Source organism: Chanodichthys erythropterus, chromosome 18 (assembly GCF_024489055.1).
Source record: "Chanodichthys erythropterus isolate Z2021 chromosome 18, ASM2448905v1, whole genome shotgun sequence".
Taxonomy (NCBI): Eukaryota; Metazoa; Chordata; class Actinopteri; order Cypriniformes; family Xenocyprididae; genus Chanodichthys; species Chanodichthys erythropterus.
In genome coordinates this window covers 16,975,622-17,003,293 of record NC_090238.1, presented here as the reverse complement: position 1 = coordinate 17,003,293, position 27,672 = coordinate 16,975,622, and the positions used below count along the sequence as shown (strand labels likewise).

Genomic DNA, 27,672 nt, shown 5'->3' with positions numbered 1-27,672 from the left:
CCGCGTGGCTTAGCGCCGCTGCCTGGCTCGGCTGATCAAAGCGGCCCTGCTCCAGGGATGAGCCCCCCTTCACTCCGTCTGGCAGATGAGGAGTCAGGGGTGAAGAGGTGATGACTATTGGAGCGCACAGCCGCACTCAAACCCGGTTCATTTTCAAAAGTCTATCCCTCTCATCTCCACTCATCCATCTGTGAGGGGAACCTTATCTCTACGCCTGATCTCACGCTTGACAGGATGAGACGGGGCTGCGCGATACGCTCGCTGCAATATCTCCCAAACCAAAAAAAGAGTGTGAGTTTATAGTCTGTACAGGAAAATTTCAATGTTTTCATTTCAAGCGAATAAAAAAAAAAGAAAAGTATACCGAGTGTTTAGAACAAAAGGCTAAAAGCTGTAATGAACAATTTCGAAAGCAATTCCAAAAATAATGAATGTTTTCAAACAGGTTGCTCAAAAACTGACTGGTCTGCTGTTGGTCAGATAAACAGATAGCTTCCACCTCAAACTCTTGCCATTGGTGGAGCCAGAAGTTGTCAAGCATGTCCAGCCACTTAAACAAACCAAGCCACAGTGTTTACACTCCATGAAAAGTCAACTTATGAACATTATTCACTAAAATCTGCCATAGAGGAAACCACAGGGTTTGGTAAATTATGTGGATGATGAGTAAAAATTGTACAATTAAATGACAGAACGTTTCTTAAAACTTTAAATATTAATATTAAAAAATAATAAGATATGATATAAAAAAATTATATACACCAACATTCAAAAATTTGGGGTAAGATTTTTTCCCCCACTACAACTATAACTGAAAAAGAACTGTATTTTGCCAGAAACTATGGTTACAAAAAGCACAAAAGTCAGCAATATGACAACACATTTATAGCTGGTGATAAACACCAGTTCCTGGACTTGCCATTTTCCGGGCCGCACTCGGCCAGTTGGCGTCAGTTGAAGAGGGCTGTCGTAACATAAGGGCATGGCGAGGAACTTCAAACATGCAGCGTCCTGAACAGACACAATAAAATGATATGCGTGGCCTGAGTGAGTGGCCTTCTGCAGCTGTTCAGACACAGACATGTCAGTACAGCTGGACGGACTGACATCAGATTCTCAGCCTTCCTCAGATTACACTGAACAACTGCACGAGGGTTTTATTCTTAACTAGACACAAACAGCACAATCAATTACCCCGAAATGCATTCAGAGCACTAATAAACACACTCCAGAAGAAGAAACTCTGCATGCAATGAAGTAAGGACAAGTTTTGCACATCTTGAAATCTTGAAGGTCAGAAGTTTTTCCAAGAATTACTCAGAAGGAAGGCAAGAGATGTTGCCACATGAGACACTGATTTATGGCCAATTTGGCAACACTGCTACAGATTGAAAATGCACAGGATTGATCGATCTATGTATGTATGTATATATATCTATGAATGTATCTATGTATGTATGTATTCATCCATCCATCCCTTTCTGCCTGTAAGGGACATAAACCTTTACATTTCAAGACTTCATTTTTTAAACTTTCAAACAAGACTTTGTCAAGCCAAAACCTTGCTTGACAAACATTGCTTTTTAATATTTATATGTTAAATACTTCCTTGTGTCACAAATTCATGTGCAGAGACAACTGTAACTAGTCATCCACAGTGTAAACACTGGAGCTCTGCTGTGCTTTCAATGCATTGTGAATATGTTTAAAATGCATTATAAAACTAAACTTCAAGTAAAGGGTAACCAAGCTTCCTCTTTGCGAACACATGCATATTCTGTGACTAACTGTAGTGCAATTTTACTGTGAACCCTTACAGATATCTAATACAGCATTGAAAAATGCCTGTAACTTAGCAGTACTGAATCCATAAAAGTCTTCAGAAGTGATCTGAGAGCTTTGTCCGCTGAACCCTGTGACGGTTATGTTACGGCCGCTGTGACTCTGCAGGGTGGCGAGCCGTAACTGTGGCGTGAAATCGCTCTGCGGCATCTGCAGGTCAGGAGATGGGAAAACTTGATGGAGCATGACGATAAACAAGAACTTGGCCGGGCGAGTCTCTGTCAATCAACGGTAGATAAGGAGTCAGTGTGGAACTACAGACAAACAGACCGACTACAGTCATCACTTACAGATCTTACACAGACACTTGACACTGTCATACCACACCCTGCTGTCAAAACAAACCGTTTAGAGGAGAACAAGACAGTCTGAGTGCAAATAAAACTGATGATACAATCTTGTTTTACCATGATAACTGAAGTTTTGGCCAAAATACCATGGTTACTAAAGTTATTTTTACTACGAAAATATAAAATGATGTATATCTTTGTTTTATTGATGACAGTGGTGGCTAACTTCAGAGTTGTAACCACTTGTACTGTAGTTCGGTTCGTTTGGTTCATTTGGTCCGGACCAAAGAAGAAAAAAACAACAACATTTAGTCCTGGTCCGATTAGCGTTCAGATTGGCAATTCTATCACCGAACCAAAAGATACCGAACCTTCAGGCATAGGGATACATTCACAACGTGATTGGTCGGATTTTATGACGTATTGCCTATTTTGAGATGGAACTTACTGAACATCCAAAACAATGCTGTTTTCTGAGGTAAATGTGCTTGTTGTGTTTGTGTAGCGGTGCGTAGCCTGCATGTGATGGTATTTTGGCCAGCTGGGAACTCGTGAAGAGCTTATAAAACGTGAAGAGCTTATAACAGCGGAGAGAATCCCTCCGTCACATACACAAACAATTTGCTGCCTGGAGAAGCGCGTCTGATGCCTGTGATGGGCAAACTCGCATCTATGACGAGAAAAATCGACATGAGTGAGGATTCTGTTCGTCTTCCTGTTTTTGGTTCGTTTACATGTCTTTGGTCTGTGTTGCGTTCATATATCATTCGAACCGCACCAGTGTTCATTTGGAAGCGGACCGAGACCCATCTTTTCAGTGGTCTCGGTCCGCTTGTTTGGTGCGCACCAGGGTTCGGATGGCAGCGTTCACACATGTTCAAATTAACCGCACTAACCGAGCAATCGCGCCAGGGTTCGTTTTAATTGAACCAAACATGACAAGTGTGAACGCACCCTTAATTGCCAAAAAAATTTATAATATTTACAATTTTAAAATGTATGGTTTCTGAAAAAAATTAATTAAATAAAATGTATCTATAATACTCAAAAAAATCAATATTTTATTCAAAAAGACAAAACATACCTTTACAATAAAACATTGCTAACATTATGTAAGAGAAAATTTTCATTTAAAAAAAAAAACTGTAAAATAATGTTCTTTTAATTTATACAGTTTTTATATTAATACTTCTATTCAGCAAGAATGCATTAAACTGATCAAAGGTAACTGTAAAGATTTTTACATAATAAAAATATTCTACTTCAAATGCATGCTGTTCTTTTGAACATTCAAGAATACTGAAAAAAAGTATCATGTTTCTTGAGCAGCAAATCAACATATCAGAATGATTTCTGAAGGATCATGTCACACTGAAGACTGCAGATGCTGAAAAATCAGCTTTGCCATCACAAATATACTCAAACAGAAATCAGTTCTACATTTTAAATTGTAATATTTTACACAGTATTACTGTTTGACTGTATTTTTGATCAAATAAATTAAGCCTTGGTGAGCAAGACTTTGAAAAACTTGTAAAAAAAATCTTACATTACTGATCATAAACTATATTGAATGGCACTATATATTGATGTGTATTATTTAACAATTTATGGTAATAAATTTAAAGTCAATTTCTGAAATGGCCTGCTGATTTGCACTGTCATCTATTAGTTCTGCTTATTGTCTTTGCAGCTGTGTCTCAACCTTCATGACTCTCAATTAAACTACAAAGAGTTCACAAATTAAATACAGCATTTGGCTTCGTTGAACAATGCCTTTTTTAAGTACAGCTGCTCTTAAATGAAAGCACACAAACGTAAAACAAAAATCTTAATCTTCCAGACCTGAAGAGTTGACTTTCACTATTCAGGTCAAGTACATTACAAAAAAAAAAAAAAAAAAAAAAAAAAAAAAAAACTGGGTGAGGAAGAGCATATCAAAATCATTGACCTGAGTTGCTCTGCTTTTGTCACTATTTTGTGGGAAATGTGAATTTGACTTGCTGTGTAACTACAAATACTGAGCAAATAAAAACACTCGGTTCTAAGCACTAAGTCCAGTTAAGCCTGCGGCTCTTCATTGTTTTGTTTAGAGCAAGCTGGTTTCTCCCGCCATTTTCTGCGTTGTTGTAAGTGAATGGCCGCTACTGAACTCTGCTTACACATGTAGAGATCAACACGGGAGCATTACGGGTCACAGAGATGACATATGTGGACCAGACGAGTATTATTTGCAGCAAAAGGCAGTGTCTTTACTGTCTTGTTCTATTCATTCATCTCTGTGTGGTGGGGTTCTGGGTGACTGCAAAACTGAGACTGGCTGTCTTCACCTCAACTCTTAGGGCTTGTTTATATAGCATGTTATTCCAGAGCTCTTGGACCATGAGTTTACATCCGAACGGCCCACAGTACTGCAGGGGGATGGGATGGTGAGTGCCTGTGTGAGGACAAAGAGAGAATCCAACTTTCTTGCTGGTTTGTTATTCTTTCATTGGGTTTGATTGTTATTCCTTTACTTCCTGCTTAATAGAAAAACATGGCAAAAGCATAACGTCAATTTCAGGCCTGTTTGTGGTCTCCTGGCTAGGGTTTCAGCCAGATTTAAAGCGCCAAAAACGCAGACAGGCCCTTAAAGCTGCAATGGATGAATATACAGCATTTATGCCAAAAGTTAAAATATAATTTAAACAAAGCAGTCAATTAGATATTTGTTTGTTGCGTCTACTGCTTTTATAAAGTTTGGACGCACAACAACAGCACTAATACTAGATCTACAATTATGCAAAACTGTACACGTATTCAAAAACATTATAAGTTATCAGCTATCAGCAACGGGCGAGTTGTTTAAACAAACACACTCAAGTTGTCGTTATTTCATCATAAACCTGAGAGCAGACATCGGGTAAATAATCTAGTCTCATCTCTGTTTAAAGCAGCCTCCCTGTGAGGAGTCATGCGATGAGAAGTGAAAAGCGGAGACAGCACCTTAGTGTGTGTACTGTTTGTTTGCTTTAGACTGCTGTTTGAAGAGGAAACACAAGATCACGCCCCACTGTGAGCACAAACTGAAACAAAAACATTAATAATGCAATGATTTATAGAGTAACACCAGCTTCAGAGGACATCATAGAGATATCAGGCTGATTTCAAGTAAGACAAAGATTTCTTTTATGCATTAAAGGCCTAACATTACTGTTTGTAGTTTAATCCTTATATAAAATATACATCAAAGTCCACTTATAATGTTATTCAAGGTTTCCTGCACTGAAAAATTTTAGAATTATATGACCATTTTCTATCCTGTTTCAGACTCTTCAAATATATATGAGCTTATTTCTTAAAAGGTACACTTTTAACTTTTTCTCCCCCTCAAAATTAACACAATTTTCAATACATCATCAATCCTTCTTCCAAAATGTGTTTTTGTCTTACCCTGATTCACTATGGTAAGCCTATTATAAGTTTTTATATTTTAGACCTCACTCGCCCATGCTTGTCCCGTCATAATCCTAAATAGAGGAAAGTTGCTCCAGCTACTTTGACACATCTATTGTGTAGGAGTGGCACAGGTTATTTGTGACAATGAGCGCGAAAGGTGGACATAGAACATGCTAAATTTGAACCTCCGTGGAATCACCTGTTTTTAAAAAAACATTGAACAAAGGAGAGTCTGCTGGCAAATTGAGAATGTGACAGAGCTCGTAATAAAACAAGAATAAACATTGGCTTTGGTTTTTCAGAGATGGTGAGAACTGATGGAGAGATTTGAAATGAAAAGGCGATGTGGAGATGGCATTTTTATTACTCAACAGGTGAGTAAGGTATTTAATTAAACAGATGAATTGCCATATGTAGTTTATTGTAAAGCATTATCTATTGTGAAGGGTCATTTTATTATGGTTATTGTAGCACTGTGCTGGAATTGATTTTCAAGGAAGTACTATGGGTAGCTACAGTAACATCTTCAGCCAGATCCTTTCCATCTAAACTGGATATATCTCTTAAAGGGGCCCTATTAAACACCTTTTCACAAGATGTAATATAAGTCTATGGTGTCCCCAAAATGTGTCTGTGAAGTTTCAGCTCAAAATACCCCACAGATCATTTATTATAAGCTTGTCAAATTTGGCCCTATTTGGGTGTGAGCAAAAACACAGCATTTTTGTGTGTGTCCCTTTAAATGCAAATGAGCTGCTGCTCCCAGCCCACTTTTCAGAAGAGGGTGGAGCTTTAACAGCTCGTGCTTCGATTGCTCAACAACAATGAAGCTGGAGAATGTCACGCTGTGAAAATGACGATTGTCAGTAATGGTGTTCAGCCTTACATTGTTCAAACCGGAGTCAGACACTGACGGAGAGAATAAGGAAGAAGTTACATCTTATAGAATGCAACTAGATGTTCCTGAATGGTAAGTGGATAAATTTATGTAGTTGCTGTGGAGTTTATTCAACTCATCGACTAGCATGTGCCGTCATGTTAACCTTTTGTGCAAATCCAGCATTAAATTGACCCTTGTTTGTGAAGCAGCCCTGCTTAAAATGACGGCATGGTACAACACAACACTCAACTACAATAACTCTGAAGCAGCCCCACATGGCCTCGCCCTCTTTGTTGCATGTTCTTGGGGGCAAGGTTTATGTAAATTTTCGGGTTAGTGATGTCACCAAACCAGGAAGAATCTTGTCGCAGTCCCTGTAGCCATTTGTTGTAGTCCTTAAACAAAGTATTCTTTAAAAGAAAAGACCTCCCTTTGCATTGAACTTAGAGCATTGTAACTTTGCAGATGTTGTTTATGCTCAGACAGCAACATTACACAATAACTAGTTAAAAAAGTGAAATCATAATCAACGACACCTTTAAGCCTAAAATTGAAACCGCATCTTTGGTTCACTGTTGTTTTAAAGAGAAAATACTCAGCAATGTTGTTGACTTATGATTTTGCACATGGTCTGTCTTAAAGGATTAGTTCACTTTAAAATACAATTTTCCTGATAATTTACTCACCCCCATGTCATCCAAGATGTTCATGTTTTTCTTTCCTCAGTTGAAAAGAAATTAAGGTTTTTGATGAAAACATTCCAGGATTATTCTCCTTATAGTGGACTTCAATGGCCTCCAAACAGTTGAAGGTCAAAATGGCAGTTTCAGTGCAGCTTCAAAGGGCTTTAAATGATACCAGACGAGGAATAAGGGTCTTATCTAGTGAAATGATCGATCATTTTTGAAAATATACAACTGTATATGCTTTATAAACACAAATTATCGTCTTGCACATGCTTCCGCTTTCCGTGTTCTTCAAAAAGCTTACGGCGTATGTCCTACGCCTTCCCTTAATTCTAATATGCTGATTTACTGCTCAAGAAACATTTATTATTATTAACATTGCTGAAAACAGTTCTGCTGTTTAATATTTTTTGTGGAAACTATGACATTTTTCAAGATTCTTTGATGACTATTAAAGTTCAAAAGAACAGCATTTATTCTGAAAAAAAACATTTTCAAATTCAAATTCATTTGATGTGTCTTTGCTGAATAAAAGTATAAATTTCTTTCTTTCACCTTTTTTTTTTTTTGAATGGTAGTGTATACCTATAAGAAAAAGATTATTCTTGTTCCTGGCAACCGATCATCTACTCCATGCTAGTGAAATTTCTACTTAAAAATGCATCAAGAGCAAAAGTTAATTGAAAAAAAAACACATTCTCACACCAATGAGAACAAGCCTATTAAAATGAGAAAAGAAACCGACATGGTGACTTCATCGAAGCGTGATTACTCCTGCATGCTATGCATAACAACAAGTTCAAATCTGCATCAAAATTCTGGGCCACATTCATACAAGTCACAAGTCACATATTTGCATAGTAGCTAAATACACCATAAGCTGTTCTCATTTGGCACACATATAGCTGTATGTATGTTATCGTTATAGTGAAGAACTGCACATGACGGATGAAGAAAGAGGGCTCACACAGAGTTGGGGTTAACATGGCTCTCCTGGAAAGCCCAGGTTCTTGAATGATGTTTTGATCCCAGTAAAAACAGAATGGCCGAGCAGCTTGGAAACAGTTTATCTGAGTGGCCCTCGAGAGGCGGGCTGTGTATGTGTGTTTGTGTGCATGTGTGTGATGTGTGCCCTCACCCCCTTCCTGTGTTCCACAGAGGGGCCAATATTTCACACACAAGAGCCCAGTGTTCAACGGATGTCCACTTTCACCTCGGGATAGAGACCCTTTCATGGGTTGTGCAACTTTCCATTTCTATGTATCATCTCTTTGAACACATCAGAAAAATGGACAAAAACAATGTATTTCCAAATCACATTTGCTTTAAATAAATCATCTGAATGAAAAAATAAAACACACTGAAAAATAACATTAACATTTTAAATGCTACAAGTGAACTTTACACATTACAACCAGGTATGAAAGATAAAGTTTAAAAGTATAAATAATGGATTTTCAGTTACATTTAATTACATACTAATGCACTATTTTACATACTAATTGCATTTAACAGTGTTATTTGATTTTAGGGTGTGTTCACACTTGGCATGTTTGGTTCGATTAAAATGAACCCTGATGCGATTGCTCTGTTAGTATGGAAGCTTGTTTCCACCAATAAATAAAAAAGGTAATTGCGACTTTTTATCTCACAATTCTGACTTTATTTCTCACAATTGCAAGTTTATAACTTACAATTCTGACTTTATTTCTAACAATTGCAAGTTTATAACTTACAATTCTGACTTTATTTCTAACAATTGCAAGTTTATAACTTACAATTCTGACTTTCTCACAATTGCAAGTTTATAACTTACAATTCTGAATTTATTTCTAACAACTGCAAGTTTATAACTTACAATTATGACTTTATTTCTCACAATTGCAAGTTTATAACTTACAATTCTGACTTTATTTCTCACAATTGAAAGTTTATAACTTACAATTCTGACTTTATTTCTAACAATTGCAAGTTTATAACTTACAATTCTGACTTTATTTCTAACAATTGCAAGTTTATAACTTACAATTCTGACTTTCTCACAATTGCAAGTTTATAACTTACAATTCTGAATTTATTTCTAACAACTGCAAGTTTATAACTTACAATTATGACTTTATTTCTCACAATTGCAAGTTTATAACTTACAATTCTGACTTTATTTCTCACAATTGAAAGTTTATAACTTACAATTCTGACTTTATTTCTCACAATTATAAGTTTATAACTTACAATTCTGACTTTCCCACAATTGCATGTTTATAACTTACAATTCTGAATTTATTTCTAACAATTGCAAGTTTATAACTTACAATTCTGACTTTATTTCTAACAATTGCAAGTTTATAACTTACAATTCTGACTTTCTCACAATTGCAAGTTTATAACTTACAATTCTGAATTTATTTCTAACAACTGCAAGTTTATAACTTACAATTATGACTTTATTTCTCACAATTGCAAGTTTATAACTTACAATTCTGACTTTATTTCTCACAATTGAAAGTTTATAACTTACAATTCTGACTTTATTTCTAACAATTGCAAGTTTATAACTTACAATTCTGACTTTCTCACAATTGCAAGTTTATAACTTACAATTCTGAATTTATTTCTAACAACTGCAAGTTTATAACTTACAATTATGACTTTATTTCTCACAATTGCAAGTTTATAACTTACAATTCTGACTTTATTTCTCACAATTGAAAGTTTATAACTTACAATTCTGACTTTATTTCTCACAATTATAAGTTTATAACTTACAATTCTGACTTTCCCACAATTGCAAGTTTATAACTTACAATTCTGAATTTATTTCTCACAATTGCAAGTTTATAACTTACAATTCTGACTTTATTTCTCACAATTGCAAGTTTATAACTTACAATTCTGACTTTATTTCTAACAATTGCAAGTTTATAACTTACAATTCTGACTTTATTTCTCACAATTGAAAGTTTATAACTTACAATTCTGACTTTATTTCTCACAATTATAAGTTTATAACTTACAATTCTGACTTTCCCACAATTGCAAGTTTATAACTTACAATTCTGACTTTATTTCTCACAATTTAAAGTTTATAACTTACAATTCTGACTTTATTTCTCACAATTGCAAGTTTATAACTTACAATTCTGACTTTATTTCTAACAATTGCAAGTTTATAACTTACAATTCTGACTTTATTTCTCACAATTGTGAGTTATAATGTCATTTGCGAGGCATAAACTCACAATTGTGAGATATAAACTCATAATTCTGACTTTATTTCTCACAATTGCAAGTTCATAACTCACAATTCTGACTTTATTTCTCACAATTGTGAGTTATAATGTCATTTGCAAGATATAAACTCACAATTGTGAGATATAAACTCAAAATTCTGACTTTTTTCTTGCAATTGCGAGAAATAAACTCACAATTGTTACGCTTTTCTCAGAATTGTGAGATATAAACTCGCAAAGGCGAGTTATAAAGTCCAATACTGAGATAAAAAAATACTTTTTTCCTCAGAATTGTTATTTATATCTCACAATTCTGACTTTATAACACAATTGCAACTTTATATAAAAAAAATGTCAGAACTGTGAGATAAAAAGTCGCAATTATACTTTTTTATTTTTTTATTCAGTGGCGGAAACAAGCTTCCATATGTTAGTATGGTTCATTTGAATAAGTGTGAATGCTGCCATCCGAACTGCGCACTAAACAAGAGGATGAGACCCTTGAAAAGATGAGTCTCGGTCCACTTTCAAACGAACTGATATGAACGAAACACAGACCAAAGACATGTAACAGATTTAAAAACAGGACATGATGTCACAAGATGCGACCCGAAAAAGTGATAGTCACAATGTTGCTCATCACAGTTCGGTACAGGCAATCAGAACCGCAGCTCCTTACAGTGAATCTTTGTTTGTGTGTGTGATAGAGGGATTCCTGCTTTTGAACCCTTTACATATTTTATAAGCTCTTCACAAGTTGTCATCTCTATCATATACCATCATATGTACGCACATACAGTGTTTTGGAAGTTCGACAAGTTCCGTTTTTTTTGTATCTTTGTATCTAAATGTTTATTTTCTTTTTTTGGTCTGGTACATATTATAACCACTTTAAAGGGTACCATCCCAGTGACATCTTTTGTACCATTTTTTTCTAAGAGTGTCGAGCAAAATATTGACTGATTTGAAATGGCATTCAAATTCTTACATAAACTCCAATTACGAAGACTCCATCTGCCATGTCCTCAAGGAGTTTCACCAGCCACCATTATATAAAAATCTTTAAATCACCCTCAATGTCACGGCTACAAGCTGAACTGGGACGCTTGAACAGAGCAGCCATTCTCTAATAGGCAAATAGAGAGATAGTCATCGAAGAGAGCAGCTGTATAACCAGGGGACGCTGCCCCGGTCATGTCTGAACCGATCTAGCTGTACAGTGCCACACTATGCCTTTTATTAGACAACACAATTGGCCCATCTGTAGATTGGGCAGAGGTGCAGATCGCAGTCACAGAAGCTCTATTTGTTCAAGACCCTTCGTCTGGGCTAAAGCTGTGACTAAAAGGCTTTAATGTCATGTACTTACAGTATAGAATTGCAGTGTGAAATTCAGCGAAGACTTTCAGTGCAGTCACCTCCTTTATAAACTCACAAATGGTTGCTTGTGTGAGCACTGATGAGAAAGTGATAGAAAAGACCTAACAGAGAGGCTTTTGTCAAGGTATATGGGCTGTTTATCGTAATTAGTTTCATGACCACAACAAAACATCAGTGGAATTGAGGAAAACAACTAGTTGTGATGCTACAATAGCACGGCATGTCTGCATTAAAGAGACCGTTCACCTAAAAACTGTTCCAAACCTGACATTCTATAAGAAGATATTTTGAAGAACGTTTTTGAAGAAGTCAATGGGGTCTGAAACAACCCATTTACATTTATTATATTTTTTCAAAATATCTTCTTGTGTCTGGAATAGTATGAAGCTGAGTAAATTCATTTTTTAAGTGAACTATCCCTTTAAATGGACACCTTTTCAAACAGAGCAGCCAAGGGCTCTCAAACATGTGTATGTATGTAATGTCCAGGCAATTTGAAAACTAACTGCATGCACTCAAACACAGGTGCATCTCCGGTCTTTTTTTTTTTTTTTTTGCACTGGTGCGTCAAATTACACACAGAGAAAGAAAAAGGGAAAATCCTCAGAGCAAATGTAATGACACAGAACGAGCTTACGTTTAAACACTAATTACATCCATTCACCCGTCAGTACACGCTGGCTCTCATCACACAATAATTATATGCGACATGACGGCAATGAAAGAGTGGATCTGGATAAACTATACGTCAAATACATATGTGAGGAGGTATGGGTCTGCTGGACAGAACAGAACATTTTAACTAATAGATGAGAAGGAAACAGAAGCGACAAATGAAAAAGGGAAAGAGTGAAATGGCAAAAGGAAGGAGGGATGCAGAACACAGAAGGAAAAGAAAAGGAAAAGGCCAATTTTCAAGGTTTACTTTAATGTCACTCAGCATTAGGCCTTATTGTACACATGCATAAGTTATTAGCAAAGGAATTTTTTGTTAATTATAATCAGAACAAGAAGGAAAATCTAATTTTCAACTGAAACAGGAAGACAGGGCGATATATTGAACATTTTTTAAATAGCCAATAGCGTTTTGTTTATGTTACAGCTCGGCCAGAGCCATCAGACTCAGTAAAACCTCTGTTTCCTTCTAATCTCTAACCGTTTCTCCTCATAATGTCCTTTATATACAGCATTCTGTGCAGAATTCAAATGGGTTTGATACCTTTTGTGGTCTGAGCCTACTCGCGCATATGATCCACTCAGTGCTCTCGTGTCTCTGTCTGGACCGGAGCAGACTGCTCGTGTTACGGCAGTTCATGTGACACTAATGCGAAAACGGACTTCATTCACGTCAAATTAAAGCATTACACTGTTCGATCCCTATTCTCTATATAGTGCACTACGTGCCATTCATACGGTGGCCCAGTAGTGCACAACACAACGAAATTAAAAAAGCAAACAGAAGTTCACAACACAACGAAATCGAGCTACAACACAACGGAATCAAGCCACAACACTACGGAATCGAGCCACAACAAAACGGAATCGAGCCACAACACTACGGAATAAAGCCACAACACTACGGAATCGAGCAACAACACTACGGAATCGAGCCACAACACAACGGAATCGAGCAACAACAAAACGGAATCGAGCAACAACACAATGGAATCGAGCCACAACACAACGGAATCGAGCCACAACACAACGGAATCGAGCCACAACACTACGGAATAAAGCCACAACACAATGGAATCGAGCAACAACACTACGGAATCGAGCCACAACACAACGGAATCGAGCAACAACAAAACGGAATCGAGCAACAACACAACGGAATCGAGCCACAACACAACGGAATCGAGCAACAACAAAACGGAATCGAGCAACAACACTACGGAATCGAGCCACAACACAACGGAATCGAGCAACAACAAAACGGAATCGAGCCACAACACAACGGAATCGAGCCACAACACAACGGAATCGAGCCACAACACAACGGAATCGAGCCACAACACAACGGAATAAAGCCACAACACAATGGAATCGAGCCACAACACAACGGAATCGAGCCACAACACAACGGAATAAAGCCACAACACAACGGAATCGAGCCACAACACAACGGAATCGAGCCACAACACAACGGAATAAAGCCACAACACAACGGAATCGAGCCACAACACAACGGAATAAAGCCACAACATAACGAAATCGAGCCACAACACAACAAAATCGAGCCACAACACAACGGAATCGAGCCACAACACAACGGAATCGAGCCACAACACAACGGAATCGAGCCACAACACAACGGAATCGAGCCACAACACAACGGAATAAAGCCACAACACAACGGAATAAAGCCACAACACTACGAAATCGAGCCACAACACAACGGAATCGAGCCACAACACAACGGAATAGAGCCACAACACAACGGAATCGAGCCACAACACAACGGAATCGAGCCACAACACAACGGAATCGAGCCACAACACAATGGAATCGAGCCACAACACAATGGAATCGAGCCACAACACAATGGAATCGAGCAACAACACTACGGAATCGAGCCACAACACAACGGAATCGAGCAACAACAAAACGGAATCGAGCAACAACACAACGGAATCGAGCCACAACACAACGGAATCGAGCAACAACAAAACGGAATCGAGCAACAACACTACGGAATCGAGCCACAACACAACGGAATCGAGCAACAACAAAACGGAATCGAGCCACAACACAACGGAATCGAGCCACAACACAACGGAATCGAGCCACAACACAACGGAATCGAGCCACAACACAACGGAATAAAGCCACAACACAATGGAATCGAGCCACAACACAACGGAATCGAGCCACAACACAACGGAATAAAGCCACAACACAATGGAATCGAGCCACAACACAACGGAATCGAGCCACAACACAACGGAATCGAGCCACAACACAACGGACTAAAGCCACAACACAACGGAATCGAACCACAACACAACGGAATAAAGCCACAACATAACGAAATCGAGCCACAACACAACAAAATCGAGCCACAACACAACGGAATCGAGCCACAACACAACGGAATCGAGCCACAACACAACGGAATCGAGCCACAACACAACGGAATCGAGCCACAACACAACGGAATAAAGCCACAACACAACGGAATAAAGCCACAACACTACGAAATCGAGCCACAACACAACGGAATCGAGCCACAACACAACGGAATAGAGCCACAACACAACGGAATCGAGCCACAACACAACGGAATCGAGCCACAACACAACGGAATCGAGCCACAACACAACGGAATCGAGCCACAACACAACGGAATCGAGCCACAACACAACGGAATAGAGCCACAACACAACGGAATCGAGCCACAACACAACGGAATCGAGCCACAACACAACGGAATCGAGCCACAACACAACGGAATCGAGCCACAACACAACGGAATAAAGCCACAACACAACGGAATCGAGCCACAACACAACGGAATAAAGCCACAACATAACGAAATCGAGCCACAACACAACAAAATCGAGCCACAACACTACGAAATCGAGCCACAACACAACGGAATCGAGCCACAACACAACGGAATAAAGCCACAACACAACGGAATCGAGCCACAACACAACGGAATAAAGCCACAACATAACGAAATCGAGCCACAACACAACAAAATCGAGCCACAACACTACGAAATCGAGCCACAACACAACGGAATAAAGCCACAACACAACGGAATAAAGCCACAACACTACGAAATCGAGCCACAACACAACAAAATCGAGCCACAACACTACGAAATCGAGCCACAACACAACGAAATCGAGCAAATGTAATGACACAGAACGAGCTTACGTTTAAACACTAATTACATCCATTCACCCGTCAGTACACGCTGGCTCTCATCACACAATAATTATATGCGACATGACGGCAATGAAAGAGTGGATCTGGATAAACTATACGTCAAATACATATGTGAGGAGGTATGGGTCTGCTGGACAGAACAGAACATTTTAACTAATAGATGAGAAGGAAACAGAAGCGACAAATGAAAAAGGGAAAGAGTGAAATGGCAAAAGGAAGGAGGGATGCAGAACACAGAAGGAAAAGAAAAGGAAAAGGCCAATTTTCAAGGTTTACTTTAATGTCACTCAGCATTAGGCCTTATTGTACACATGCATAAGTTATTAGCAAAGGAATTTTTTGTTAATTATAATCAGAACAAGAAGGAAAATCTAATTTTCAACTGAAACAGGAAGACAGGGCGATATATTGAACATTTTTTAAATAGCCAATAGCGTTTTGTTTATGTTACAGCTCGGCCAGAGCCATCAGACTCAGTAAAACCTCTGTTTCCTTCTAATCTCTAACCGTTTCTCCTCATAATGTCCTTTATATACAGCATTCTGTGCAGAATTCAAATGGGTTTGATACCTTTTGTGGTCTGAGCCTACTCGCGCATATGATCCACTCAGTGCTCTCGTGTCTCTGTCTGGACCGGAGCAGACTGCTCGTGTTACGGCAGTTCATGTGACACTAATGCGAAAACGGACTTCATTCACGTCAAATTAAAGCATTACACTGTTCGATCCCTATTCTCTATATAGTGCACTACGTGCCATTCATACGGTGGCCCAGTAGTGCACAACACAACGAAATTAAAAAAGCAAACATAAGTTCACAACACAACGAAATCGAGCTACAACACAACGGAATCAAGCCACAACACTACGGAATCGAGCCACAACAAAACGGAATCGAGCCACAACACTACGGAATAAAGCCACAACACTACGGAATCGAGCAACAACACTACGGAATCGAGCCACAACACAACGGAATCGAGCAACAACAAAACGGAATCGAGCAACAACACAACGGAATCGAGCCACAACACAACGGAATCGAGCCACAACACAACGGAATCGAGCCACAACACTACGGAATAAAGCCACAACACAATGGAATCGAGCAACAACACTACGGAATCGAGCCACAACACAACGGAATCGAGCAACAACAAAACGGAATCGAGCAACAACACAACGGAATCGAGCCACAACACAACGGAATCGAGCAACAACAAAACGGAATCGAGCAACAACACTACGGAATCGAGCCACAACACAACGGAATCGAGCAACAACAAAACGGAATCGAGCCACAACACAACGGAATCGAGCCACAACACAACGGAATCGAGCCACAACACAACGGAATCGAGCCACAACACAACGGAATAAAGCCACAACACAATGGAATCGAGCCACAACACAACGGAATCGAGCCACAACACAACGGAATAAAGCCACAACACAATGGAATCGAGCCACAACACAACGGAATCGAGCCACAACACAACGGAATCGAGCCACAACACAACGGAATAAAGCCACAACACAACGGAATCGAGCCACAACACAACGGAATAAAGCCACAACATAACGAAATCGAGCCACAACACAACAAAATCGAGCCACAACACAACGGAATCGAGCCACAACACAACGGAATCGAGCCACAACACAACGGAATCGAGCCACAACACAACGGAATCGAGCCACAACACAACGGAATAAAGCCACAACACAACGGAATAAAGCCACAACACTACGAAATCGAGCCACAACACAACGGAATCGAGCCACAACACAACGGAATAGAGCCACAACACAACGGAATCGAGCCACAACACAACGGAATCGAGCCACAACACAACGGAATCGAGCCACAACACAATGGAATCGAGCCACAACACAATGGAATCGAGCAACAACACTACGGAATCGAGCCACAACACAACGGAATCGAGCAACAACAAAACGGAATCGAGCAACAACACAACGGAATCGAGCCACAACACAACGGAATCGAGCAACAACAAAACGGAATCGAGCAACAACACTACGGAATCGAGCCACAACACAACGGAATCGAGCAACAACAAAACGGAATCGAGCCACAACACAACGGAATCGAGCCACAACACAACGGAATCGAGCCACAACACAACGGAATCGAGCCACAACACAACGGAATAAAGCCACAACACAATGGAATCGAGCCACAACACAACGGAATCGAGCCACAACACAACGGAATAAAGCCACAACACAATGGAATCGAGCCACAACACAACGGAATCGAGCCACAACACAACGGAATCGAGCCACAACACAACGGAATAAAGCCACAACACAACGGAATCGAACCACAACACAACGGAATAAAGCCACAACATAACGAAATCGAGCCACAACACAACAAAATCGAGCCACAACACAACGGAATCGAGCCACAACACAACGGAATCGAGCCACAACACAACGGAATCGAGCCACAACACAACGGAATCGAGCCACAACACAACGGAATAAAGCCACAACACAACGGAATAAAGCCACAACACTACGAAATCGAGCCACAACACAACGGAATCGAGCCACAACACAACGGAATAGAGCCACAACACAACGGAATCGAGCCACAACACAACGGAATCGAGCCACAACACAACGGAATCGAGCCACAACACAACGGAATCGAGCCACAACACAACGGAATCGAGCCACAACACAATGGAATCGAGCCACAACACAACGGAATAGAGCCACAACACAACGGAATCGAGCCACAACACAACGGAATCGAGCCACAACACAACGGAATCGAGCCACAACACAACGGAATCGAGCCACAACACAACGGAATAAAGCCACAACACAACGGAATCGAGCCACAACACAACGGAATAAAGCCACAACATAACGAAATCGAGCCACAACACAACAAAATCGAGCCACAACACTACGAAATCGAGCCACAACACAACGGAATCGAGCCACAACACAACGGAATAAAGCCACAACACAACGGAATCGAGCCACAACACAACGGAATAAAGCCACAACATAACGAAATCGAGCCACAACACAACAAAATCGAGCCACAACACTACGAAATCGAGCCACAACACAACGGAATAAAGCCACAACACAACGGAATAAAGCCACAACACTACGAAATCGAGCCACAACACAACAAAATCGAGCCACAACACTACGAAATCGAGCCACAACACAACGAAATCGAGCAAATGTAATGACACAGAACGAGCTTACGTTTAAACACTAATTACATCCATTCACCCGTCAGTACACGCTGGCTCTCATCACACAATAATTATATGCGACATGACGGCAATGAAAGAGTGGATCTGGATAAACTATACGTCAAATACATATGTGAGGAGGTATGGGTCTGCTGGACAGAACAGAACAGAACATTTTAACTAATAGATGAGAAGGAAACAGAAGCCACAACATAACGAAATCGAGCCACAACACAACAAAATCGAGCCACAACACTACGAAATCGAGCCACAACACAACGGAATCGAGCCACAACACAACGGAATAAAGCCACAACACAACGGAATCGAGCCACAACACAACGGAATAAAGCCACAACATAACGAAATCAAGCCACAACACAACAAAATCGAGCCACAACACTACGAAATCGAGCCACAACACAACGGAATAAAGCCACAACACAACGGAATAAAGCCACAACACTACGAAATCGAGCCACAACACAACAAAATCGAGCCACAACACAACGGAATCGAGCCACAACACAACGGAATCGAGCCACAACACAACGGAATCGAGCCACAACACAACGGAATCGAGCCACAACACAATGGAATAAAGCCACAACACAACGGAATCGAGCCACAACACAATGGAATAAAGCCACAACACAATGGAATCGAGCCACAACACAATGGAATCGAGCCACAACACAACGGAATCGAGCCACAACACAACGGAATAAAGCCACAACACAATGGAATCGAGCCACAACACAACGGAATCGAGCCACAACACAACGGAATAAAGCCACAACACAATGGAATCGAGCCACAACACAACGGAATCGAGCCACAACACAACGGAATAAAGCCACAACACAATGGAATCGAGCCACAACACAACGGAATCGAGCCACAACACAACGGAATCGAGCCACAACACAACGGAATAAAGCCACAACACAACGGAATCGAGCCACAACACAACGGAATAAAGCCACAACATAACGAAATCGAGCCACAACACAAAAAAATCGAGCCACAACACAACGGAATCGAGCCACAACACAACGGAATCGAGCCACAACACAACGGAATCGAGCCACAACACAACGGAATAAAGCCACAACACAACGGAATAAAGCCACAACACTACGAAATCGAGCCACAACACTACGAAATCGAGCCACAACACAACGGAATCGAGCCACAACACAACGGAATAAAGCCACAACACAACGGAATCGAGCCACAACACAACGGAATCGAGCCACAACACAACGGAATCGAGCCACAACACAACGGAATCGAGCCACAACACAACGGAATAAAGCCACAACATAACGAAATCGAGCCACAACACAACAAAATCGAGCCACAACACTACGAAATCGAGCCACAACACAACGGAATAGAGCCACAACACAACGGAATAAAGCCACAACACTACGAAATCGAGCCACAACACAACAAAATCGAGCCACAACACTACGAAATCGAGCCACAACACAACGAAATCGAGCCACAACACAACAAAATCGAGCCACAACACAACGGAATCGAGCCACAACACAACGGAATCGAGCCACAACACAACGGAATCGAGCCACAACACAACGGAATCGAGCCACAACACAACGGAATAAAGCCACAACACAACGGAATAAAGCCACAACACTACGAAATCGAGCCACAACACTACGAAATCGAGCCACAACACTACGAAATCGAGCCACAACACAACGGAATCGAGCCACAACACAACGGAATAAAGCCACAACACAACGGAATCGAGCCACAACACAACGGAATCGAGCCACAACACAACGGAATCGAGCCACAACACAACGGAATCGAGCCACAACACAATGGAATCGAGCCACAACACAACGGAATCAAGCCACAACACAACGGAATCGAGCCACAACACAACGGAATCGAGCCACAACACAACGGAATCGAGCCACAACACAACGGAATCGAGCCACAACACAACGGAATAAAGCCACAACACAACGGAATCGAGCCACAACACAACGGAATAAAGCCACAACATAACGAAATCGAGCCACAACACAACAAAATCGAGCCACAACACTACGAAATCGAGCCACAACACAACGGAATCGAGCCACAACACAACGGAATAAAGCCACAACACAACGGAATCGAGCCACAACACAACGGAATAAAGCCACAACATAACGAAATCGAGCCACAACACAACAAAATCGAGCCACAACACTACGAAATCGAGCCACAACACAACGGAATAAAGCCACAACACAACGGAATAAAGCCACAACACTACGAAATCGAGCCACAACACAACAAAATCGAGCCACAACACTACGAAATCGAGCCACAACACAACGAAATCGAGCCACAACACAACGGAATCGAGCCACAACACAACGGAATAAAGCCACAACATAACGAAATCGAGCCACAACACAACAAAATCGAGCCACAACACTACGAAATCGAGCCACAACACAACGGAATCGAGCCACAACACAACGGAATAAAGCCACAACACTACGAAATCGAGCCACAACACAACAAAATCGAGCCACAACACTACGAAATCGAGCCACAACACAACAAAATCGAGCCACAACACAACAAAATCGAGCCACAACACAACGGAATAAAGCCACAACACAATGGATACATACAACACAGTATGTAACCACCTTATATCGACATGAAATATGAATTCATATATAATATCACCTACGTGCAAAATAGCTTCATATATTTATACTTGTGAATGATCTGACGCGCTACCATAGAGCGTGTTACCACGGTGCATGATGAAGGGAACGTCTGCCAATCCCACCAAGTAGTTAAAACGTATAATTTGTATTCATTAAAATTACTTTTAACATTTAAAAACAGACATATTCAAATTCCAAAGCTCGTCAGTCTTACCAACAGGAACTAACAACCTTTGGAATTTGAATATGTCTGTTTTTAAATGTTAAAAGTAATTTTAATGAATACAAATTATACGTTTTAACCACTTGGTGGAGTTGGTGGATGTTCCCTTTATCATGTGCCGTGGTATCGCGTCAAATCATTCACAAGTATAAATATGAAGCTATTGTGAACGTAGTTGATTTTTAATTAATACATCATGTCGATATATACAATGCTTACATACTTAAAACTAATCATGGTATTGATATCTTTGTAAAACTGACGACTTTATAGAACAGTAGCAAGGAATAGTAATATTACCGAGCTCTGAGAGCCCCCTAGTGGTCGGGAGCATTTCCGTTGTGTTGTGGCTTTATTTCGTTGTGTTGTGATTGTGAACTTATGTTTGCTTTTTTAATTTCGTTGTGTTGTGCACTACTGGGCCACCGTACATTCACCATGTAGAAACTAGTAAATGTGTGAGCAAATGACCGATTTCAGCAGATGCTTCAGCATCTGTAAGAGTGTAGTAGGAGGTGGGACTTCAGATTCTAGAGAGCATTTGATTGGACAGAAGATTTGATGAGAAGCTGAAGTCCACACGAGAGACTGATTTGAATGCTTATATCTCGTAAATGTAAATTTTGTCATTGTTTTGGAACACAACAGCTTATTCATGAGCTTCAGGCTAACTAAAAGTTAAAAAACTTAAATTTTGATTTCAGGGGGACTTTAATTTAAAAATGTGTAATCTAAGTTACATTATTAACCTTACTTTCATGTTATAGGTTAAACAGATGTTATATTAAACTTACTCTTGTCAACATTTTGGAAATTGTTTTTGTGTTCATTGAGATATTGTTTAAAATGTTACTTTTCAAAGGGGGTGTACTCATTTATGCTGAGCACTGTAGATAGATAGATAGATAGATAGCTAGATAGATAGATAGATAGATAGATAGATAGATAGATAGATAGATAGATAGATAGATAGATAGATAGATAGATAGATAGATAGATAGATAGATAGATAGATAGATAGATAGATAGATAGATAGATAGATAGATAGATAGGGGACAATTGGCAGCTGTTAAGATTTTTGTCAGCAAATTGGGATAAACAGTTCAGGATGTGTACTAGAGCTCACAATGTTCTCTTACTTAAGACTTAATAAAAAGCACTGGGCAGAGAGAACGCTTTCTCAGCACAGATTTCATTACGTCTAATCTGTAGTGCTGTCCTGCATCTGCACACATGCAGCTCTCTAACGTCGAACAGACACCCATCTGTCATCTCTCTCTGTCATTGTCCTGTTCACTTGGTCAAGTTTCTTGCATCAAAAACAGCCATTTAGAGCATAACCATCATTGGACTAAGGAAAAAATACATCTATACATCAAACCAATGAACAACAGAAAAAAGTAAATTAAGTAAAAAAGTAAAAAAAATAAATAATAATAAATTTTTCATCCTGTCCAACCTACAATCTAAATGATGCATATGCCATCTCAGCAGCTGCTGTCACAAAGGTATTTGTCTTCTGTTGTGCCCCTTCACACCTGACTGAAGTTTATAAAGCTGACTCCAGCATCTCTGGACCCCTGACACCCAGACGCAAGGACACAACACCTCAGATACAAGTGGACAATCATGCTCTGACCAAGACAAAAGAACAATGCAGAGAGTGTTGCCCTATAGGTACACTGCCATCTAGAGGTTACAAAGCAAACTGCACAATTTTACTGAGGTAGGGCTGAGCCAAACTAGTCCTGCATGATTTGTGATACAGACATGAATGTTGATTTACATTGAGGTAGGAACCCAAGTCATATATAGAGTTTTTAACTTGAGTCAGTCAGCAGTAATCACCTAGCAATTAACTAGAAGACCCTAGCAACCGTAACCTCTTTCGATTTAATACTGTGTTTTCAATTAGAACATTGAGAATAAAGCCAAAAAAGCTATTTAATAAGACACAATATTCAAGAGCAGTCCAAACCCCAAATTTTAAAACAAAATGTTCAGAAACATAACCATTACAATGTTTAACAGACAATCAGATTAGCAGTCCATGTTTAAAGACCCAAGGAAACTTGACTAGTTGCAGTTGTCTTTCTCCTTTACTGTTTATGTATTTCCTGTTAAAACAGGAAGTTTAGGTGGGCCATATCAAACACTCACCCTTTTTTATTTTTACAGCTTTTGTCACATCCTAGCTACAAAACATGATTTGTTACTTGTTAGTTGTGTCAGGTGATATTGGGGGAGAAACATTCTCATTTCAGAGAGAATCTGACTGGACAAAAATCTGTGTAGTGCAAGATGAGTCATAAATATTTTTTCATTTTCCAAAAGAGAAAGACTGCAAATTTGAAATGTGTATATCTTCTAAATGTTAATTTTGCAACTTTTAGACATTTTATCAGACCAATATTGACTTGATGAGGTATTTAAACATTTTTGTGCACATGTATTTGTACCTGGTTCCTCTTTGTCTTCATACTGCCTCACCAGGATTGGTGCAGGTCTATGAACCGTCTGTGCTGTCTGGGGGCTCTAACACAAAAAAAAGAGGAGATGAGACAAGAACAATAGCGGAGGAGAGGGGCATCGGGTGGACACTGTATGCAGAGGGATTATACAGGAACAGAGGGGAAAAACATTGTTTTAATCTCCCTCATTCAGGGGGGTAAATCCCCACATATGGGCGACCTACAGACCGAGAGTCCTGGGTTAATGAGGGTCTCAGGAGTTTGCACACACACACTAAAGAGACCACTTTGTTTTTGCGATTAAGGGAAAATCAGGGACAGAGGTCACCCCTGAGCGGAAATTAGCACACACTTAGATGTACCCAAAAAATACTACAAAACACAGACAACCAGCATTTGCTTACCATTTTATAATAACTTTAATATGTTATTTAAGCACTAATGCACTACTGTGCTGAGTCTCAGTCGGTCTGGAACAAACACAGAAATGCAGAGTCGTACAAACAGTTAAATGTCTCAATGCTTCTGGAATGCTGCTCAGCTAATCAGATTTGAGGGGCAAAACCAGAGACCACATAGAGGCGGTCCACTTATAGTACATATACACTATCGCACAAAAGTTTGGGATCGGTAAGATTTTTAATGTCTTTAAAAGAAGTTTCGTCTGCTTACCAAGGCTGCATTTATTTAATTAAAAATACAGTAAAATCAGTAATATTGTGAAAAATTATTACAATTTAAAATAACATATTTGAAAATGTAATTTAGTCTTGTGTTGGCAAAGCTGAATTTTCAGCATCATTACTCCAGTCTTTAGTGTCACATGACCCTTCAGAAATCATTCTAATATGATGATTCGCTGCTCAAGAAACATTTATTGTGCACTGATGTACAAAATATTTGTGTACAATATTTTTTTTTCAGGATTATTTGATGAATAGAAAGTTTAAAAGAACAGTGTTTATTTGAAATATAATCTTTTGTAACATTATAAATGTCTTTACTGTCACTTTTGATCGATTTAATGCATCCTTGCTGAAAAAAAATATTAATTTCTTTAAATTCTTCTCAAAAAAATAAAAATAAAAATTCTTACTGACCCCAAACTTTTGAACAGTAGTGTATAATGTTACAAAAGCACTGTATTTCAGATAAATGCTGTTCTTTTGAACTTTCTATTCATCAAGGAATCCTGAAAAAAAAAAGTATACAACTTTTTTTTAACATTGATAATAATAATAAATGTTTCTTGAGCAGCAAATCATCATATTAAAATGATTTCTGAAGGATCATGACACTGAAGACTGGAGAAATTATGCTGAAAATTTGGCTTTTCCAACACAGAAATAAATTACATTTTATATTATATTCCAATAGAAAACAGTTATTTTAAATTGTAATAATATTTCACAATATTACTGTTTTTACTGTATTTTTAATTAAATAAATGCAAAACTTCTTTTAAAAATATTAAAAATCTTACCAATCCCAAACTTTTGAACGGTAGTGTATGAATGGAATAAAATCTAGAATATACAAGACTAATACATTTGTATGTGTCTGTGAGATTTTAGTACAAGAAACACTATTATTGAAACACTAAAATTTGATTATTATCAAATTTTATTCTTAAGTTGAATGAAACACAATTATTGAAATGACTGAACTTCAGCACCCAAGCTCATGAATCAGTGTATCGTGTTCATGAATTCTACGCCTATGCCCAATGTCATATACCGGAACTCGACTCTCTCGCGAATGCGTGGACGGATTTTACCAGAAGTAGGGATGCTCATTTCGGTTAAATTTCTCGACCGACAACCGACGCTCATTATCCGATTATTAACCGTTAACTGATAAGATTATAATATTGTATAGCCTATATGATGATAATATGACATATATAGGCTATGACATTAAATAAAAAATACAATTGACGAGTGTCTGTGTCTTCCACGGGTTTATTTTAACATGCAAACAGCAGCATAGAACAGATAAACAACAGAACCTGGATTCACATTATCAAATTGTCACGCACCTGCAGCGTTTCTGACAACAGAAAAAAAAAATTAAATAAAAAGGCATAAAATAAATAGGCCTACACTAAATATTTTTCACTTAAATGTTTAACAAATTAAGATGACAAAACAAAAACAAGGTGAATCCATTGAAGCTTTGAACAACCGGTATTATAGACATTTTTTCAATCAAATAAAAATAGCAGGCCTACCTCAAGGATTGTTATTGTTATGACCACGGACGGTGCATGTGTGCATACCGAACTCGTCTTTCCGCGCTCATGGGCAAAGGAGTTTCTTTGAAAGGCTCGCGCACGAGACTAAGCGGAATGCGGGAAATGAAGTATACCATGGCCCTAAATTGTAATGGATTTCTCGGTTTCTGAATGGACGGTTTTGCTTGATTGACAAACGCTAACGTTCGGCCATGATTTATATACCATCGACCTGTCCTAAAACGTTAGCACGCTGTGATCGATTGCTTGGAGATCGCGTGTTTCTCTGTTCGAGAGCGCATTTCCTCTTCTTCACATCTGCGACAAAACAGTTGATTATTTATGAACGAAAGCTCACAGAAACGTGAAAATGGTCTCATTTGAAAGAAAATATCCTAAGCTAAAAGATGATATATTGTGATATACATACAGCCCTTATCAAAAGTGCGGGGGTCGAATTCTGTCTTTTCAAAACTGCGGGGGTAAAAAACTGACCCCCCTGTCCCTCGTTTCTATCGAAACGATCAGTACTTCTTTTCACTCGCTTCATTTTGCTTGTTGCTTAGCGAAATATGTCTGGCACATGTGAAACGCCCCGCGAGTTATAGGTATATATATAGAGGTATATATAGCATATTTTTCTTTAACCATGCAGCAAACAGCAAAAAACAACAACAACAACAACAACAAAAAAAACGTTTAACTGATAGTATTAATCGGTTAAAATTCTTACTTTCGGTTAACGGTTAAACGGTCAATGTGAGCATCCCTAACCAGAAGCTAGTGATTACAGTTTATAATTATGGACATTTTTCTTACAAAAATGCATTGCTTCACTTCAGAAGGTCTTTATTAACCACCTGGAGCTGCATGGATTACTTTTATGATGGATGGATTTTTTGGGCTTCAAAAAATGGCACCATTTACTTCCATTAGAAAGCTTGGAAGAGCCAGGATATTTTTTAATATAACTGCAATTGTGTTTGGCTGAAAGAAGAAAGTCATATACACTAGTGTTGTCAAAAGTACCAATCGCGATACCAAGTCGGTACTGAAATTTTAAAAATATGACACTTTGTGTGTTGTTGAGCAGATTCGTAAACACCTCTGATCGGCCACTGAGTTCGCGCATTATTGGAGCATCAATCA

The 27,672-nt window shown here is 39.1% G+C and overlaps 1 protein-coding gene across 2 annotated transcripts in view; it reads right to left on the bottom strand.

Annotated features, from left to right (window-relative positions):
* kiaa0586 (KIAA0586 ortholog) overlaps positions 1-27,672 on the bottom strand; it is a 152,013-nt gene that overhangs the window by 15,687 nt on the left and 108,654 nt on the right. For both annotated transcript variants that reach the window (XM_067367071.1, XM_067367072.1), the window contains exon 30: positions 24,279-24,354. In XM_067367071.1, the coding sequence (XP_067223172.1) occupies positions 24,279-24,354 (76 nt within the window). The remainder of the gene's footprint in view (positions 1-24,278; positions 24,355-27,672) is intronic.